Raw genomic sequence first — 14,045 nt, 5'->3', positions numbered from 1 at the left:
AATGCACTTCCCTGCCAAGTGAGCCCCCCATGCATAGTCTGATGCATCTGTTGTTAGGGTTTGGGCGGCAGGGGGTAGAGTGAATGGCAGTCCCATGTTTTGGTGGCAGGCCTCTGCCCAACAAAGGAACTCCAACTGTAGGCAAGGTATGATAGGAATCATTGCTTCTAGATCCTGAGAAAGTTGACACCATAGGCTTTTTAGATACCATTGTAGTTTCCTCATATGCAATCTTGCATATGGAATTAGTAGAATGCAGGAGGCCATGAACCCCAAGGCTTGCAGTATATGTCTTGCAGATAGCAGGGTCTTTGTGGCCATTAGTCTGAAGTAAGCTATCAAATGAACTTGTTTCTCTGGCATGAGGAAAGCCATCTGGGAAGTTGTGCTCAAGCTTGCTCCCAGGAATACAATTTGTTGGCAGGGTACAAGATGTGATTTCTTTTCGTTTATGGTGTATCCCAGAGAAGTTAGCACCTTTTGTACAAACGCCAGATGATTCAAAAGTATGTCCTGGCTTTCTGCCTGAATTAGACAATCGTCCAGGTATGGGTATATTTGAATATTTCTTTGCCTGCAAAATGGAATGACTGGAGCTAGGCGCTTTGTGAACACCCTGGGCACAGTAGATAAGCCAATAGGGCAGTGCAGAGAACTGATAGTGTATGAAGCCTGCTTTGAAGCGTAGGTATCTTCTGCAAGATTCTCTGATTGGGATGTGCAGGTAGGCTTCCTTTAAATCCAGTGTTGCCAACCAGGCATCCTTGCCTAGCATGGGAAGCAACTGGTGAAGAGTTAGCATCTTGAATTTTGGGATCACCAAAAAAGTGTTTAGGATAGAGAGATCCAAGATAGGATGCCAGAAGTTGTCTTTTCTGGGCACCAGGAAAAGTCTTGAGTAGAAACCTTGTCCCCTTTCCTCTTCTGGGACAGTTTGAATAGCCCTTATACTTAAGAGAGAGAGAACTTGCTTTTGAGCCTCTGCCCACTGACTTTAGGGTAGATCTGGCCAACCGTTTGGGGTTGGTAAAGTGTGGAAGTGGAATCTGTATCCTTGGGAAACTATATTTAAAACCCATTTGTCCTGGGTAATGAGTTCCCGGTTTTTTGCCTGCAGAGCAATCTTTCCCCCTAAAGGAGCAGTCGGTTGAGAAGGGCTTGGAAGTTTTAAAATTAAGTCATTGAGACAGTTTACCATAGGGGGGAGTCTTGCTACTCCCTGCTTTGGAAGTGGGAGCCCCCACTGCTTAGTACTGTGCGTATCTTGGGAATGAAGCCTGGGTGTTCTGCTGGTTCTGGGTTTGGACTGAGAAGGCCTGGAAGAGGCATGAAAGGACCAGTTCTTAGAGGTCCAATGCCTACTAAATCTTGGAGGCTGTACTTGCAGGAAATCTTTAACCGTTTGCATAGATTTAGCTTTTTCCTCCATCTTTTTGAGTACTTATTCTGCTCTGTTGCCAAACAGGCGGTCCTGGTTTAAGGGAGCATCCAGCAATTTAGTTTTAACATGATCTGGCAAAGATTGCTCCTTAAGCCAAGCATGCCTTCTAAGTACAGACCCAATGACAGCAGCCCTGCAAGATATCTAGTAAATCAAAACCACATTGCAAAGTATGTTTTCCAACTTGTTCAGCAGAATGCATTAAATCCTGTAAATCCTTATTTTCAGCACAGTCAGGAATCAACATAATTTTCTGTTTAAGCAATCCAATAATATGCCGCTGATACTTTAACATATGAAACTGTCAGTTTAAGGCCCTAATGGCCAAGGTTGCAGAAGTGTATACCTTCTTACCCCATCTATCCAGTGCCCTGGAATCTCTATCAGAGGGGGTAGCATTTTTGGCAGTAGTAGCCTTAATGCCCTTGGGTCCCTGTGAAATGGTCTCAGGATCTGCAGTAGGATTTTTAAAGAGGAACTTGTAAGAGTCAGGAACCCTGTAATGTCTATCTGGTTTTCTGGGAGCAGGAGGTAAGGAGTCTGGGGCAAAGCTAGATTCCGAAAAGGCATCATCAACAATGTCCAGTACAGGGGGGATAGCTAAAGGCCTGTGTTAAGGCAAGGAGTAAGAAATCCCTAAGCCTCTTTTTAGAATCAGAGTAATCCTGGCTCTCCCAGTGAAAATGCTCCCTAAGAGTATGCAAGGTTTCACCAAAAGACAGATCCTCTGGAGGGGAAGCAGAGGGAATAGAGTCCTCTGCATCAGAATCCTCATAGGTAGATAAGGGTAACTCCTGGTCATCAGAGGAAACAGAAAGTTCAGAATCCTGATCCGAAGAATCGTAAGCAAATTAAATCCTAGGTCTCTTAGAGGGGGAAGGTTGGCTTCCCCTGATTAAAGTAATAAGGTCTTCAGCCATTCTTATCATTTGTTTTTTTTAGGAATAGAAGCCTGACCATGCGGTCTGGGCGTCGGTTTTCTAGGCATGGATCAAGTTTTAGGCCTTGAAGAAGAAGATGGCGTCGGTTTAATATGCAAGTCAGTAGGCCTGAATACACCCTCAGAAGCCGGTGCCTGCACAGTGGCTGCAGACCCATCCAAGGTAGAGACATCCACAGGTTCCACAGTTAAAGCATCTTGTGGCATACCGGACTCCGAATGGGTCTCAGTAGAGGCCTATGAATCTGAAGTAGCAGGTATTAGGGGCTGCAAAAGCACCTCAGTGAGTACCAGTGAACTGGCGACTACCTTAGGAGAAGCGTTGTCGGCAGCTTTGGACCTAGGCAGCCTGTCTCTGTCTTTATATTTGTGTTTATTCGGAATGTCAGTAGTTGGGTGGCTTACCGATGCCATATCTGGGTAATTGAACCAAGTACCAAAATATTTAGAAGTGAAAATAAACTGACGATGAATAGTTATGATTAAACAAGGCACAAAACCAACATCGAGGTACGTCATGGTCAGGGCCTAGGCAAGGAATACAGTACAAATGAAAATCTTTATGAGGTATTTGCTTTCCACAAGAAATACAGTTATTGACTTTTACTGACATTGGTTTAGAGCAAGTAAAAGTTTCCCTAATGGGATACTTAGCTTTAGTTGAAGACTTCGGTTCTGAAACTCGAACACGAAAATTTCAGGAGTCGGCCAACCGGCACTTGCGAACTGCTTCTGCTTCGAGCACCACACAGCAAGAAAGACTGATGTAATGGCGTCAGCTGCATGCTTTATATCCCTGATGACCTGACGTCATGGAAGATGAGACAGCAACCGACACAGGACCCAAGACTTTGATAATCAGGCCAACTGAGGGCTACTGCAAGTAGATAACCCAATTGTAATGACTGCAACAGTGAAACACGAAGAACATCTGGACAGCAGCTAAAAGGGTGAAATATCAGACCATTTTCTGAAGTAATAAAATGTGTTTATGTATTTATTTATTTATTTTATTTTACTTTATTTTGCATTTGTTGACCAGGATAGTCCGACTGGATACATGTCCATTTTCAGCAGAGGCCCGGGGAGAAAAGCTCCAAACTTACAAACAGATAAAGACAAATAAGTTACAGTATATGCACAAACATAATGTATTAACATACTAGTTACAGTCTCACATTTCAAGCTTATGAAGAATACAGTTTATATACAGAAATATATACAAATATGTTACAGTTTCTCTTATCAAACCTATAGATGCAGCTTACATACAGAGTATCTGCAAAGATATTACAGTTTCTCTTTTCAAACCTTTTAGTGTAAGAGGTTAATTGCTATGAATAAGAAATTGTAGGGATATGGAAGTAGATGAGGCTTTAGTCAGGGTTAGAGCAAGGACATAACCACTGAGTTTTAAAATACTGGGTTAGATTTTTTTTGAACTGATTAAGGGAGGGGTTCAGAGTAAGGTCAGATGGGAGCGAATTCCAGGTTTTGCCTACTGAATTTGCAAACAAAGATTCTCCAGACAGGTTGTTAGCTTTAACAGATTTAACCAAAAGTTTTGTAGTGGAATGAGAAGGCCTAGCATTTTTGTAGGGATGGATAATGTTTTTAAGGGAGGGCATTTTTTCTGGATGGTTAATAACCTTGAATGCTACAGTAAGTTGATTAAATTGAATTAGCCTGGGGAGTTCTAGCCAACCTAAGAGGTTTTGACAATGGTGTGTCCTGTGGGGAGTTCCTGTGGCAAACCTGGCAATTTGATTGTAGCAGCTAATGAGTTTGCTGAGATCAGTTTTGTTCAAGTTAATGAGTATTGGTGAGGCATAGAGTAGAGTTGAAAGCAGATGGGTACGGGCAATGGCAGTCCTAGCTATAGGGGTGAGAAAAGGTTTGTTTTTGTATAGGGAGCCAAGTTTTTTATTAACGGTTTTAATGGTTTGGCTTACATGCATATCGTATTTGAGGTCGTTGTCTATTATAACACCCAGGAGTTTGGTATACATATCTGGTGAGATTGTGGTCCCATTGTTAGATGTTATAGTAATCGAAGGTTGAGAGGATTTGCGAGTAGGGAAGAAGAGCAATAGCTTTGTTTTATTAGGGTTTAATATCAGCTGTTGATTAGAGATCCAGTTTTCCACTGTATTAAAGGTTTTCTGGGTTAAACTAAGGAGAGCTGTAGGGGTAGAGGCTGAGAGGATCAGGGTGGAGACATCGGGATATTGTATACAGGTTGCGTCTGGGATTACAGTGTGGAGGTCATTGATAAAGAGGGAGAAAAGAAGGAGAACTAATATTGAGCCTTACAGGTTCATAGGTTCATAGGTTGATACTAGGCTATCTGCCGTAGGGCATTTATAAGCCTAGCCAGAGTGTGTTTGGCTTTCGCCACCCTTTTGACTGTGCCTCTGTATAGTAGGTCACAGAAGATAGCCCTTTTGAGGTTAGTTTACTGTGCCTCTGTCTAGTAGGGACACAGAAGAGATCCCAGGGGTAAACCTACGATCTCCCATCCACTCGTCAAGATTTCTCTTGAAGAGGGTCATTGAGGGTCTCTGCCTAACATGGATTGGGATTTTGTTCCAGAGTAAGGGGAGCCTCTGGGATATGAATCTGTCCCTCCAGCATGTCCTCAGGCTGACTGAGGGCTACTGCAAGTAGATAACCCAAATGTGATGACTGCAACAGTGAATACACTCGGACATCTACATTTATGGTAAGTGTACACAACTGTACTTTTCTGCCACACTATGTTTTCCTACTGTAGGGGCATCTTCTCATTTATAGACTCAGCAGGGAGGGGCCTTGATGTCAGAGGCAGTACATACCTTCTTACATATCAGTTGATCTATATGAAATTCATCCTCAGTAATAAAAAATCAAAAAAACACCCAATGTCTGGATGGTCCCTGTATACAATAGCTAATACTGACATTTTCTTTTAGGCAAGTATATATTTATAGATCAGTATAACAGTACAGCATCTGATCTTCATTGTTTTGCTTTTGTTGTGCTCTCTCAGGGGTGCGTTGGCAGGCTTAGGGGCTATGCCCACACTCCTAGTGCAGCTCTTGAAACCCCTATATATATGGTGTTAGGGCATATGCACCCATGAGCATGGGAGCTTCTGAAAGAATATACCATACTGGACTGGAAGGAAGAATAATTGTAATCATAAGCTGACCAGTGAGGGTGCCTTCTTAGATCAGTTTGTGCAGTCTGTATGTTTCTGCTGTGTAGAGTAAGCTACACTTGGGAAAAAAAATTTCTGACAGAAAAGAATATGTAGTGATCTTAAATGTGAGTTATCTCAGATAATTTCTTCTTATAACTGTATCACTGGTCCACAAGTAGTAATGATTTGAGTAGAGACCACACTTGTAGACTTTCAGGAGGGATTTAATACATCCAGCATGCGGGTGTCTTTCAAATGTTTACCAGCCAACAAAATAATGCCAGTATACATGTTCATGAAAGCTTCCCTTCCATGACCTGTATCAGGATTCCCTTTTCTCAGAATGCCTTAGTCCCAAGCTGTTGTTTTTATGAAAACCAGGTGACCTTCCTAAAATTAAAATAAATAAATGTTATTACTACAGGTGCCGTATTTTCTATATTTACTTGTTTTCTAATTGTGCATAGAGGTGTAAAGTCCAAAGATGCAGCCATGTTCAAAAGGGATGGAGGGAAGGAGTTACTATGGCACCATTTCAATAGAGAAGTTCTGGGAGGGGGAGTGGTAAAGGGGAGGGATTTTTGAGATTATTGATGCAGACAGTAAGAAGTATTAAATAACTTTGAGAGTTCTGAAATAGGGAATTGTCAACCTCTAGAAAGACAAGATGAATGAGAAAAGGAATCGTAGTAGTGACACATATGAAGTCCCCAGAGAAGGCCCTTGGAAGACAGAGCAGGCTTGTTAGAGGTGGTACCAGTTACCAGAAAGGCTGCGAAGATAAAGGTGTGAAGGAGATGGAATTTGATGGATGCATGAGGAGGAAGAAATGTTATTGCTCCTCATGATTTAGGAATACCATACAATGGGGTGAATAAGAAGCAGGTGTTATAGATGGGAATGAAGAAGAGTTATGACAAGGTTGTTATTGGGCATGGATGTTTAGACCAAAAATGGCAAGAGGGAATATAAGAGGATTGAAAACTGGATGAGGCAGGAAAGAATAGAATTTATGGGACTGTATAATGGCTAAATTGAAGAAGGACATTAGAGAAAGGGTCATTTATATGGAAGAGGTATGGAGAATGGTGAGTAGGTACTGGAAAGGATATAGATGTAGCCTGGGCACTTCTCTTTTCTTCAATTGTAATTGCAGTGGATGGTTAGGATGGTGTCAGGCTACTGAAATTTGCTTAGAAAATTATCAGGCTACTAACTGCAAAAGGGGAATGCATCATCTGGTCATTGGCAAAGGCTGAACCCTTCAGATGATCAGGTGAACACTCCGAAAAACATGCTGAGTTTAATGAAGCACTGTGAAGCCACCAAGTAGCCTGCAGAGATATTGCTGTGCAGACAGTAAGCAGACATGTGTAGTGTCCCTCACCTGACATACAGTTATGTTGGACTGGTTGTGTGTACACTAGCACTAAAGAAAGGATGACTTAAATGTTTACAAGGAGGGGCAATGTTAATGGTGGGTTAATGACAGTTTCATACAGTACAGCTGCTATAAAGGGTCATATATGTGTTGAGTATACATGCATTAAAGGGACTGTGACATATGGTACAGATCATTTACCCCTTTAGAAAGTCCAGTATGATGCCATGTGCAAGGGAACATATCCAAGAATGTCATGGTTATTTTTAGCCTCATTGCCTTGCAGTTTCTGTAGGTGATGTGACACTTAGCAGTATTTTCATTTAGTGCCTGTTTACTTGGGACATGACCAGGTCATTGTATCCTTCCAAAAGGCTATCAGGCAGAAAGAAAGGACATCCCATCACTCATGATGAAATGCAATCTTCCCATCTATAGTATTGTGCAAAATACTAAAAAATATACAGTTCTTTTAAGAATGATTTGCTGTTTCATAAACATTCTGGTCAGGGATGCACTCAGAATGTCACCACTAATAACATCAAAACATCAGCTTTCAAAATGACAGAGATGGAAATGAAAATCGAAGACCAAAATTTCACTATGGTTTGAAACTTAGGGGATACTTAATCTCTGGCAAGAAATGTATCCTTTTTGAGGGAAAACAACATCTGGGTTACAATAATTATGGGGCACACCCTCCTCACATGGGGTGCAGGAAGGTATAAACCATATGCAAAATAATATAAATAATATAAATAAACCTGGTTCAAGGCTCCTGAGAGCACCCCAGCACTATCAGGTTTTACCTCATATCATGCGTTCCGGCCCCAAAATCCGGACAATACCAAGAAAGGGGGGGGGGTATCCATATTCATCAAGGACACCCACACCTCAAGACTGGTGGCAACGCACGATGCATCGGAGACCATCCAGGTGCAATTAACCATAGGCAAGACTGCTCTGCAAATTGTAGCATGTTACAGGCCACCCTCACAAACTCAGGAACCTCACATGGCCTTCCTGAAAACACTAGAGGGGATAAATGTATCACCAAACACCATCATACTAGGTGACTTCAATTACCCTAATATAGACTGGGAACACTACTCAAGCCCAAACACCCTAGCCCAAAAGTTCCTGGAATTCATAAACTCAAATGCCATGGAACAACTAGTCACCATCCCCACAAGAGGAGAAAACATACTTGATCTCATCATCACGAACATGGGAGCACAATGTTCAACACCGGAAGTATACCCCTCACTGGTGAGATCAGATCACAAACTAATCTCGCTGGAGGTCCTCATCCCACCCCACCTGAAATAAAAAGACCACAGTAAAGAACTTCTCGAAAGCCGACTTCACACTTCTAAAGACTAGTGTGGTCTCCTTTAAGGCCCCGAGCCATGGAAAACAGTACTCAAGCCACTGAATCACTTACAAATGCCTTCTACCAGCACCTGCAGGACTGCATGGATAAGGCAATCCCAAGCAAAACAAAGACTCTTTGTACCAAAGGCAAGCGTCCAGTCTGGTGGACCCCAGCCATAAACAAACTCTACAACAAAAGGAGGAAGCTACTACAAGATAGAGCAAAATCCTTAAAAGGTAAGACACCCTTGATCACTATAAGTAAAAACTAAGAGCTCTCATAAAATCATCCAAAGCAAATTTTGAGAGAAAAATAGCTAAAGACTCAAAAGACAATCATAAGGCCTTCTTTAGCTATGTTAGAAACCTGGGAGGAAACTCCCAGATATGCTCAGAACTAGTTCAAAATGATGTGAAGATTACTGATCCTACAGACATTGCCAACATACTGGCTGACAGGTTCAGTGCAAACTTCTCCCCTCCCCCAAAAGGTGAGATACCTATATCAAGCAATTGCAGCCCGTAAAACAACTCCCACCCCCACGTGAGAACTGCTCACAGCAAAGCAAAAAGCACAGCATCCATGGGACCTGATGGTGTCCCCGGCTGTGTGCTCCATGAATTCAACGAGGAATTAAACCCACAGCTAGGACAGCTGTTTAATCATAGTCTTACCTCTGGATACGTACCCAGGGAGTGGCGCACTGCAACTGTGGTCCCACTTCACAAAGGCGGTGCCTCCACCGACCCTGGAAATTACCGGCCCATTAGCTTGACAAGCCTTATCTGCAAAGCCATGGAGAGGATCATAATGGACCTCATAAATAAAGACATAGGGAATTTGCAGACTTTGGATCCATCCCAGTTTGGCTTTGTCAAAGGCAGATCATGCCTTCTAAACTTGGTTGACTTTTCGAAACAGTCACCAAAGCCATTGATGAGGGAAAGGCAGTCCATACAGCCTACCTCGATCTGGCGAAGGTCTTCGATACAATACCCCACTCGGGTATCATTGTAAAACTCATCAGCTTAAATGTTAACCCATACATCACAAGATGGGTTGCAAACTGGCTGAGTGACAGAACCCACAGGGTCAGAGTTGCTGGCGCCATGTCAGACTCAAAGCCTGTCACAAGTGGTGTACCACAGGGCTCAGTCCTGGGCCCACTCTTGTTTGGCATCTACTTTTCCGAAGTACAAGCAAACACAGGAGGGTTATGGCTGACAAAGTTTGCAGATGACTGCAAACTGGGCCATAGTAGAAAACACATCTGACACAGATATCCTTCAGAAGGGTCTCACAGAAACGGATAACTGGTGCCAGAGCCATGGCCTAAAGTTAAATGCCAAAAATGCATAGTCATACCCTTCGGGAAAAACAAGGTTACCCCTAGCTACCAAATAGGTGGCAATCCACTGAGCACAGAAGAAGTTATCAGGGACCTGGGGACCCAGGTTGATAGTAGTCTGTCATTCGACACCCATGTAGCTAAAGTAGTTAGGAAGACCTTCTACATTGCCCACCTTATCATGAAGGGATTCTCATCTAGATCAAGGGAGGTCATAGTCTCCCTATACTCATCACTCATCAGACCAATGATTGAGTACAATGCCCCATTCGAATGTATCTGACCCGACACTTGCAGCAGCTGGAGAGGCCACAAAAGTTCCTCACCAAAAGGATAAAGGGTCTCAAACATCTGTCCTATGCTGCCCGACTGAAAGAACTCCAGCTCTATTCAGTCGCCACGCTTGCTCAGAGGTGACCTTTGCCTAACATACAAGGCCATGTCAAACCCAGATTTGATGAATATGCTTCACCTCAAAAATCTAGATCCGTCAGAGCCACAAGGGCGGGAGACTTAAACCTCGACACGGCTATTAATAGGACGTGCTGGAGGGATAGATTCATCACCCAAAGACTCCCTATGCTGTGGAACAAAATCCCGGTATATGTGAGGCAGAGCACCTCGCTGGCCTTGTTCAAGAGAAATCTTGACCAATGGATGGGAGATCGCAGATATACCCCAGGGATTACCTCAGTGTCACTGCTCGACAGAGGCACAGCAAAATAATGGGTATAGTTCCCCATACTAAAGGGGTGGCGTAAGCCACAAAACTATGGGCTAGGCTTGTAAATGCCCTCGGGCAGATAGCCTAGTATGAACCTATGAACCTATGAATTGTACGATGATTGCTGTGTCATAGATGATGGTAGTACTATGACTGTACTTTCCACAAAGGCTGATATCACTGTGGCTTCCATGTAACAGTAAGTAATAATACACTTGACTCCTTTCCATGACAGGACACCCCCGCCCCAATCTGGGTCGTCCACAGTCCATTCTGGACACCCCCGCCCCAATCTGGGTCGTCCACAGTCCATTCTGGATACTGTGTCACTTTGATCTCAGAATTCTGTGGCATGGTATTGCTTTGGTTTATAAAGTGGGAGCATGGCGTTCTCTTGACTGACATATAGCATAATAGCATTTATAATTCTTGCTTACACACTGCAGACATTGACAGTATCATGTTGCAAAGCTTCTAATTCCTAAGGAACAGAACTGCAGTATTGTTTCTGTAGCCCTTCCCTGTCCTTATTTCCTTTGTTACACAACTTAAGCTCACCTAAACATCTCTGCTTCACGTTGCTTCCATGTTGCTGCTTTACCACCTTTCTTGTTTTCTTTTGAAGGTATAGCCAGACATTTCATATGTGACATTGAGCTCTCATATTGCTGTCCCACTCCCCAAATAAGCAGCCTTTTCATTTGTGTAATGTAGTTAAGTTTAAGGTTATGTAGTATATATACTAAAACTGTGATATTAGAAGTCATTAATTATATGGCAAGTAATATAACAGTCACACATCATTCTTGACAGTTATATTTTTGGTAGCATACTTGCATCTCTATTGGTATTTAGTATCTTAGATTTTGGAAATGATGCCACTCATAATTAATGTATACATCCTTACTTGTATAATGTGTACTTTGCTACATTGACGCTGCAGTTTATTAATAATACTTATCCATTTCGACCACACAAGCCCATTACAGCATCATCTGAATGGAAACCCCAACGCTTGTAAACAATTTGTGGTTTTTGTTATTTTCTATTTATATACATAGAAATAATTGCTGCCTAAATAATTGTTATATTATAATTACAGTGTGCTGTATTTTATGTCTTCTCATGTTAAGTGCCTGTGTACTTTTTATCCTATTATTTTCTTGTGTCATGTCTAACAGTATCCATAAGAGCAGGTATATTTACTTGTCTACTGAGTAGCTGAATGCATAAGGGTGTCAAAATAGCTGTAGAAAATGCAAAAGGAATTGTTTTAACTGACTGGACAGCCTTTTTAGAAGTTTTAATCCTTATCACCAGTACAATTCAGCTAAAGTAGACTCTTTGGTGCACTAGAACTGAAGTGATTAACTTTTTTTCCCCCTTCAAGTCTGTTGGTTCAGATCCCATCTCTTTTTGCTGAACAGGAGAAGGAAGAAGAAACTGTGTTTGGAACAGCAGTGAAGGCTGGACTTGAAGCTGTAAAAGTGAGTTTGTAAAAAGATCAAAACCTGTTTAAACAAGTAATTCCAGATTAGACAACAAACAGTTTAAATACATTTTTATTGGTATCTAACTGCGGTGGTGGTGCTGCGGTAGCATTGTCGCCTCGCAGTAAGACATCCTGTTCGATTCTCAGCTAGAGCGTCTTCTGTGTGGAGACATGCGTGAATGGGCATACCTTCGTTGAAGGTTGTGCGTCAGAGCTGGCAACTCGGCACGTAAAAATCTACTGCCAATCATTAGCGGACCGGAGTTCCGCTGTGGCGACCCCTAACCGGGAAAAGCCGAAAGACACAACAACAACATTCTTCTAGACCTCCCTGACCATCAGTTTCCCCCAGTCTCTTCACAGACTGATGCAGTCCCCCTGTCGTAATTGGACTATATCATACTACATCAATTACCATGTGAAAGAGGTCTCCTCATTTGGGACAGGAATAGTTTTTGGTAAACCGATCTTATTATTTAGCCTGGGGACTGAAATTCAAACACTCAAGGGCCATCATTCACGAGTTGCTCAGATAATTTTTTTTCTGGCTTATTAGCCTAACCTCTTCTCCTGGTGGATGGCAGTGGTATACTTTACACTTGCTACACTTTTTCACTGCTGCACCTGTGCACTTCCACACACGTGCAGGTGCACACACATACTCACTGAGCTGGTTTGTGTGGGTGGCTTGGTTGCTGCTAGGTGCTTATCCATTATCCATAGTACTGCACGCTGTATACTTTCTGTCACCTGGGGGTGTTAGCCTTGCAGCATTCTGGATCAGCTACCTTCCTCCAGGATGGGTGAACCTACATTAATTAGCTGCTCACTCTCACCATCCTCTGGTTAGTTTCTTCATTTCTCAAGGCACTGTTTAAACCCATGTCATCCTGGTCATAGTCAGGATTTTATCTCTTTACGCAGCTGAGTCAGGAATATAACTAACTTTTGTGATCAAGTACATAAACAACATAGTTATAATGGCCCTTAGCATTAATATATATAGAAATGCTTTTTCTGTTTTGTTCCTGTGTCTAGTGTATGACTGGACAATATGCTTAGATACAAGATTTGTTTCTCTCAGTTATGGCATTCAGTAGATAGTGATTTAGAGCTACAACCCTGTAAAAATCAGCTAAGAATATCACAACATATCTTTGCATACTGGGATACCAAGAGCTATTTAATTAATTTCTCTGTAGTGTCAGTGTACATTTATTTATTTTCCTTCATTTTGGTGACCAGCTGCCATTTTCAGAGACAAATTAAAGTGGTGAGTTATTTGTGTGACACAGTGCAGTAAATAAGGGATAGTTGTGAGAATCAAACCAAGAAATTATAGATGTTGCCTGTTTACAGCTCAGGACTTTTGCCCAGATACTATACCATCAGTTCCAGTAACTCTCACCTCAGATTAAAGCATACTTCCCAGTTTAGAAATGTAAAACAGAGAATATAACTTAATAAAACTGTTGCTGTTTTGAAAGTATAAAGCAGAAAGATTGTTCATATACATTTTTTCTTCTCAAGATTTGTGGATGTCCTGGAAGACTGTTCCTTTTTCACACATCTGTGCTGACTGCAGACAGGAAATTGTCTAGTTGGAATATTGGTGCCTATAAATATAAGGTAAGTTGCAGATATTTCAGTGCAACTGCCTAATGTATGATAAAGGGATAAAGCAATGTGTGGGCTTCTGTCTCCACTACGTTTTTTTTTGTCCTTAATTATCTCTGAACAATTGCATTTCTCAGTTTAATAGCTTGGGGATAACATGCCATGGCACTTTCTGAAGTTTATATATTTTAGAAGAAGTCTGGGAATAGCCAAATAAACACAATGGGGATTAGGTCACTGTCATAAATATTTTTAGCATAGTTAAAGTACATCTACTTATCCATTCTCGATCTATCAGTCTGTCTGTTTATTTATTTACATACATATTTATTATAGATTGACCTAATCAGTCTGAACAGGGGTCATCTACAGTCAAGACCTGCGGTACAGTCATTTCTACATTTTAAGGAGGTACAATACTGAAGAGTCAAATGACAGTTACTTTTAATAATATGCTCAAAAACAAGCACAGTACAAATTTCCAAAGTCATAAAAATGTAACAAACATAAAACAAGCTTGCTAATGGGGGACAGTGTTCAGATTAA

At 41.8% G+C, this 14,045-nt stretch overlaps 1 protein-coding gene across 1 annotated transcript in view; it reads left to right on the top strand.

Annotated features, from left to right (window-relative positions):
• The window catches only part of LOC122812025 (protein transport protein Sec24C-like), a 784,735-nt gene that overhangs the window by 368,159 nt on the left and 402,531 nt on the right, over positions 1-14,045 (top strand). The window contains exons 11-12 of the mRNA XM_044084258.1: positions 11,781-11,877; positions 13,413-13,511. Of these exons, the coding sequence (XP_043940193.1) occupies positions 11,781-11,877; positions 13,413-13,511 (196 nt within the window). The remainder of the gene's footprint in view (positions 1-11,780; positions 11,878-13,412; positions 13,512-14,045) is intronic.

This window comes from Protopterus annectens, chromosome 9.part0 (genome assembly GCF_019279795.1).
Source record: "Protopterus annectens isolate FY-2018-M chromosome 9.part0, PAN1.0, whole genome shotgun sequence".
NCBI lineage: Eukaryota > Metazoa > Chordata > Ceratodontiformes > Protopteridae > Protopterus > Protopterus annectens.
This window is presented reverse-complemented; position numbering and strand designations above follow the sequence as displayed.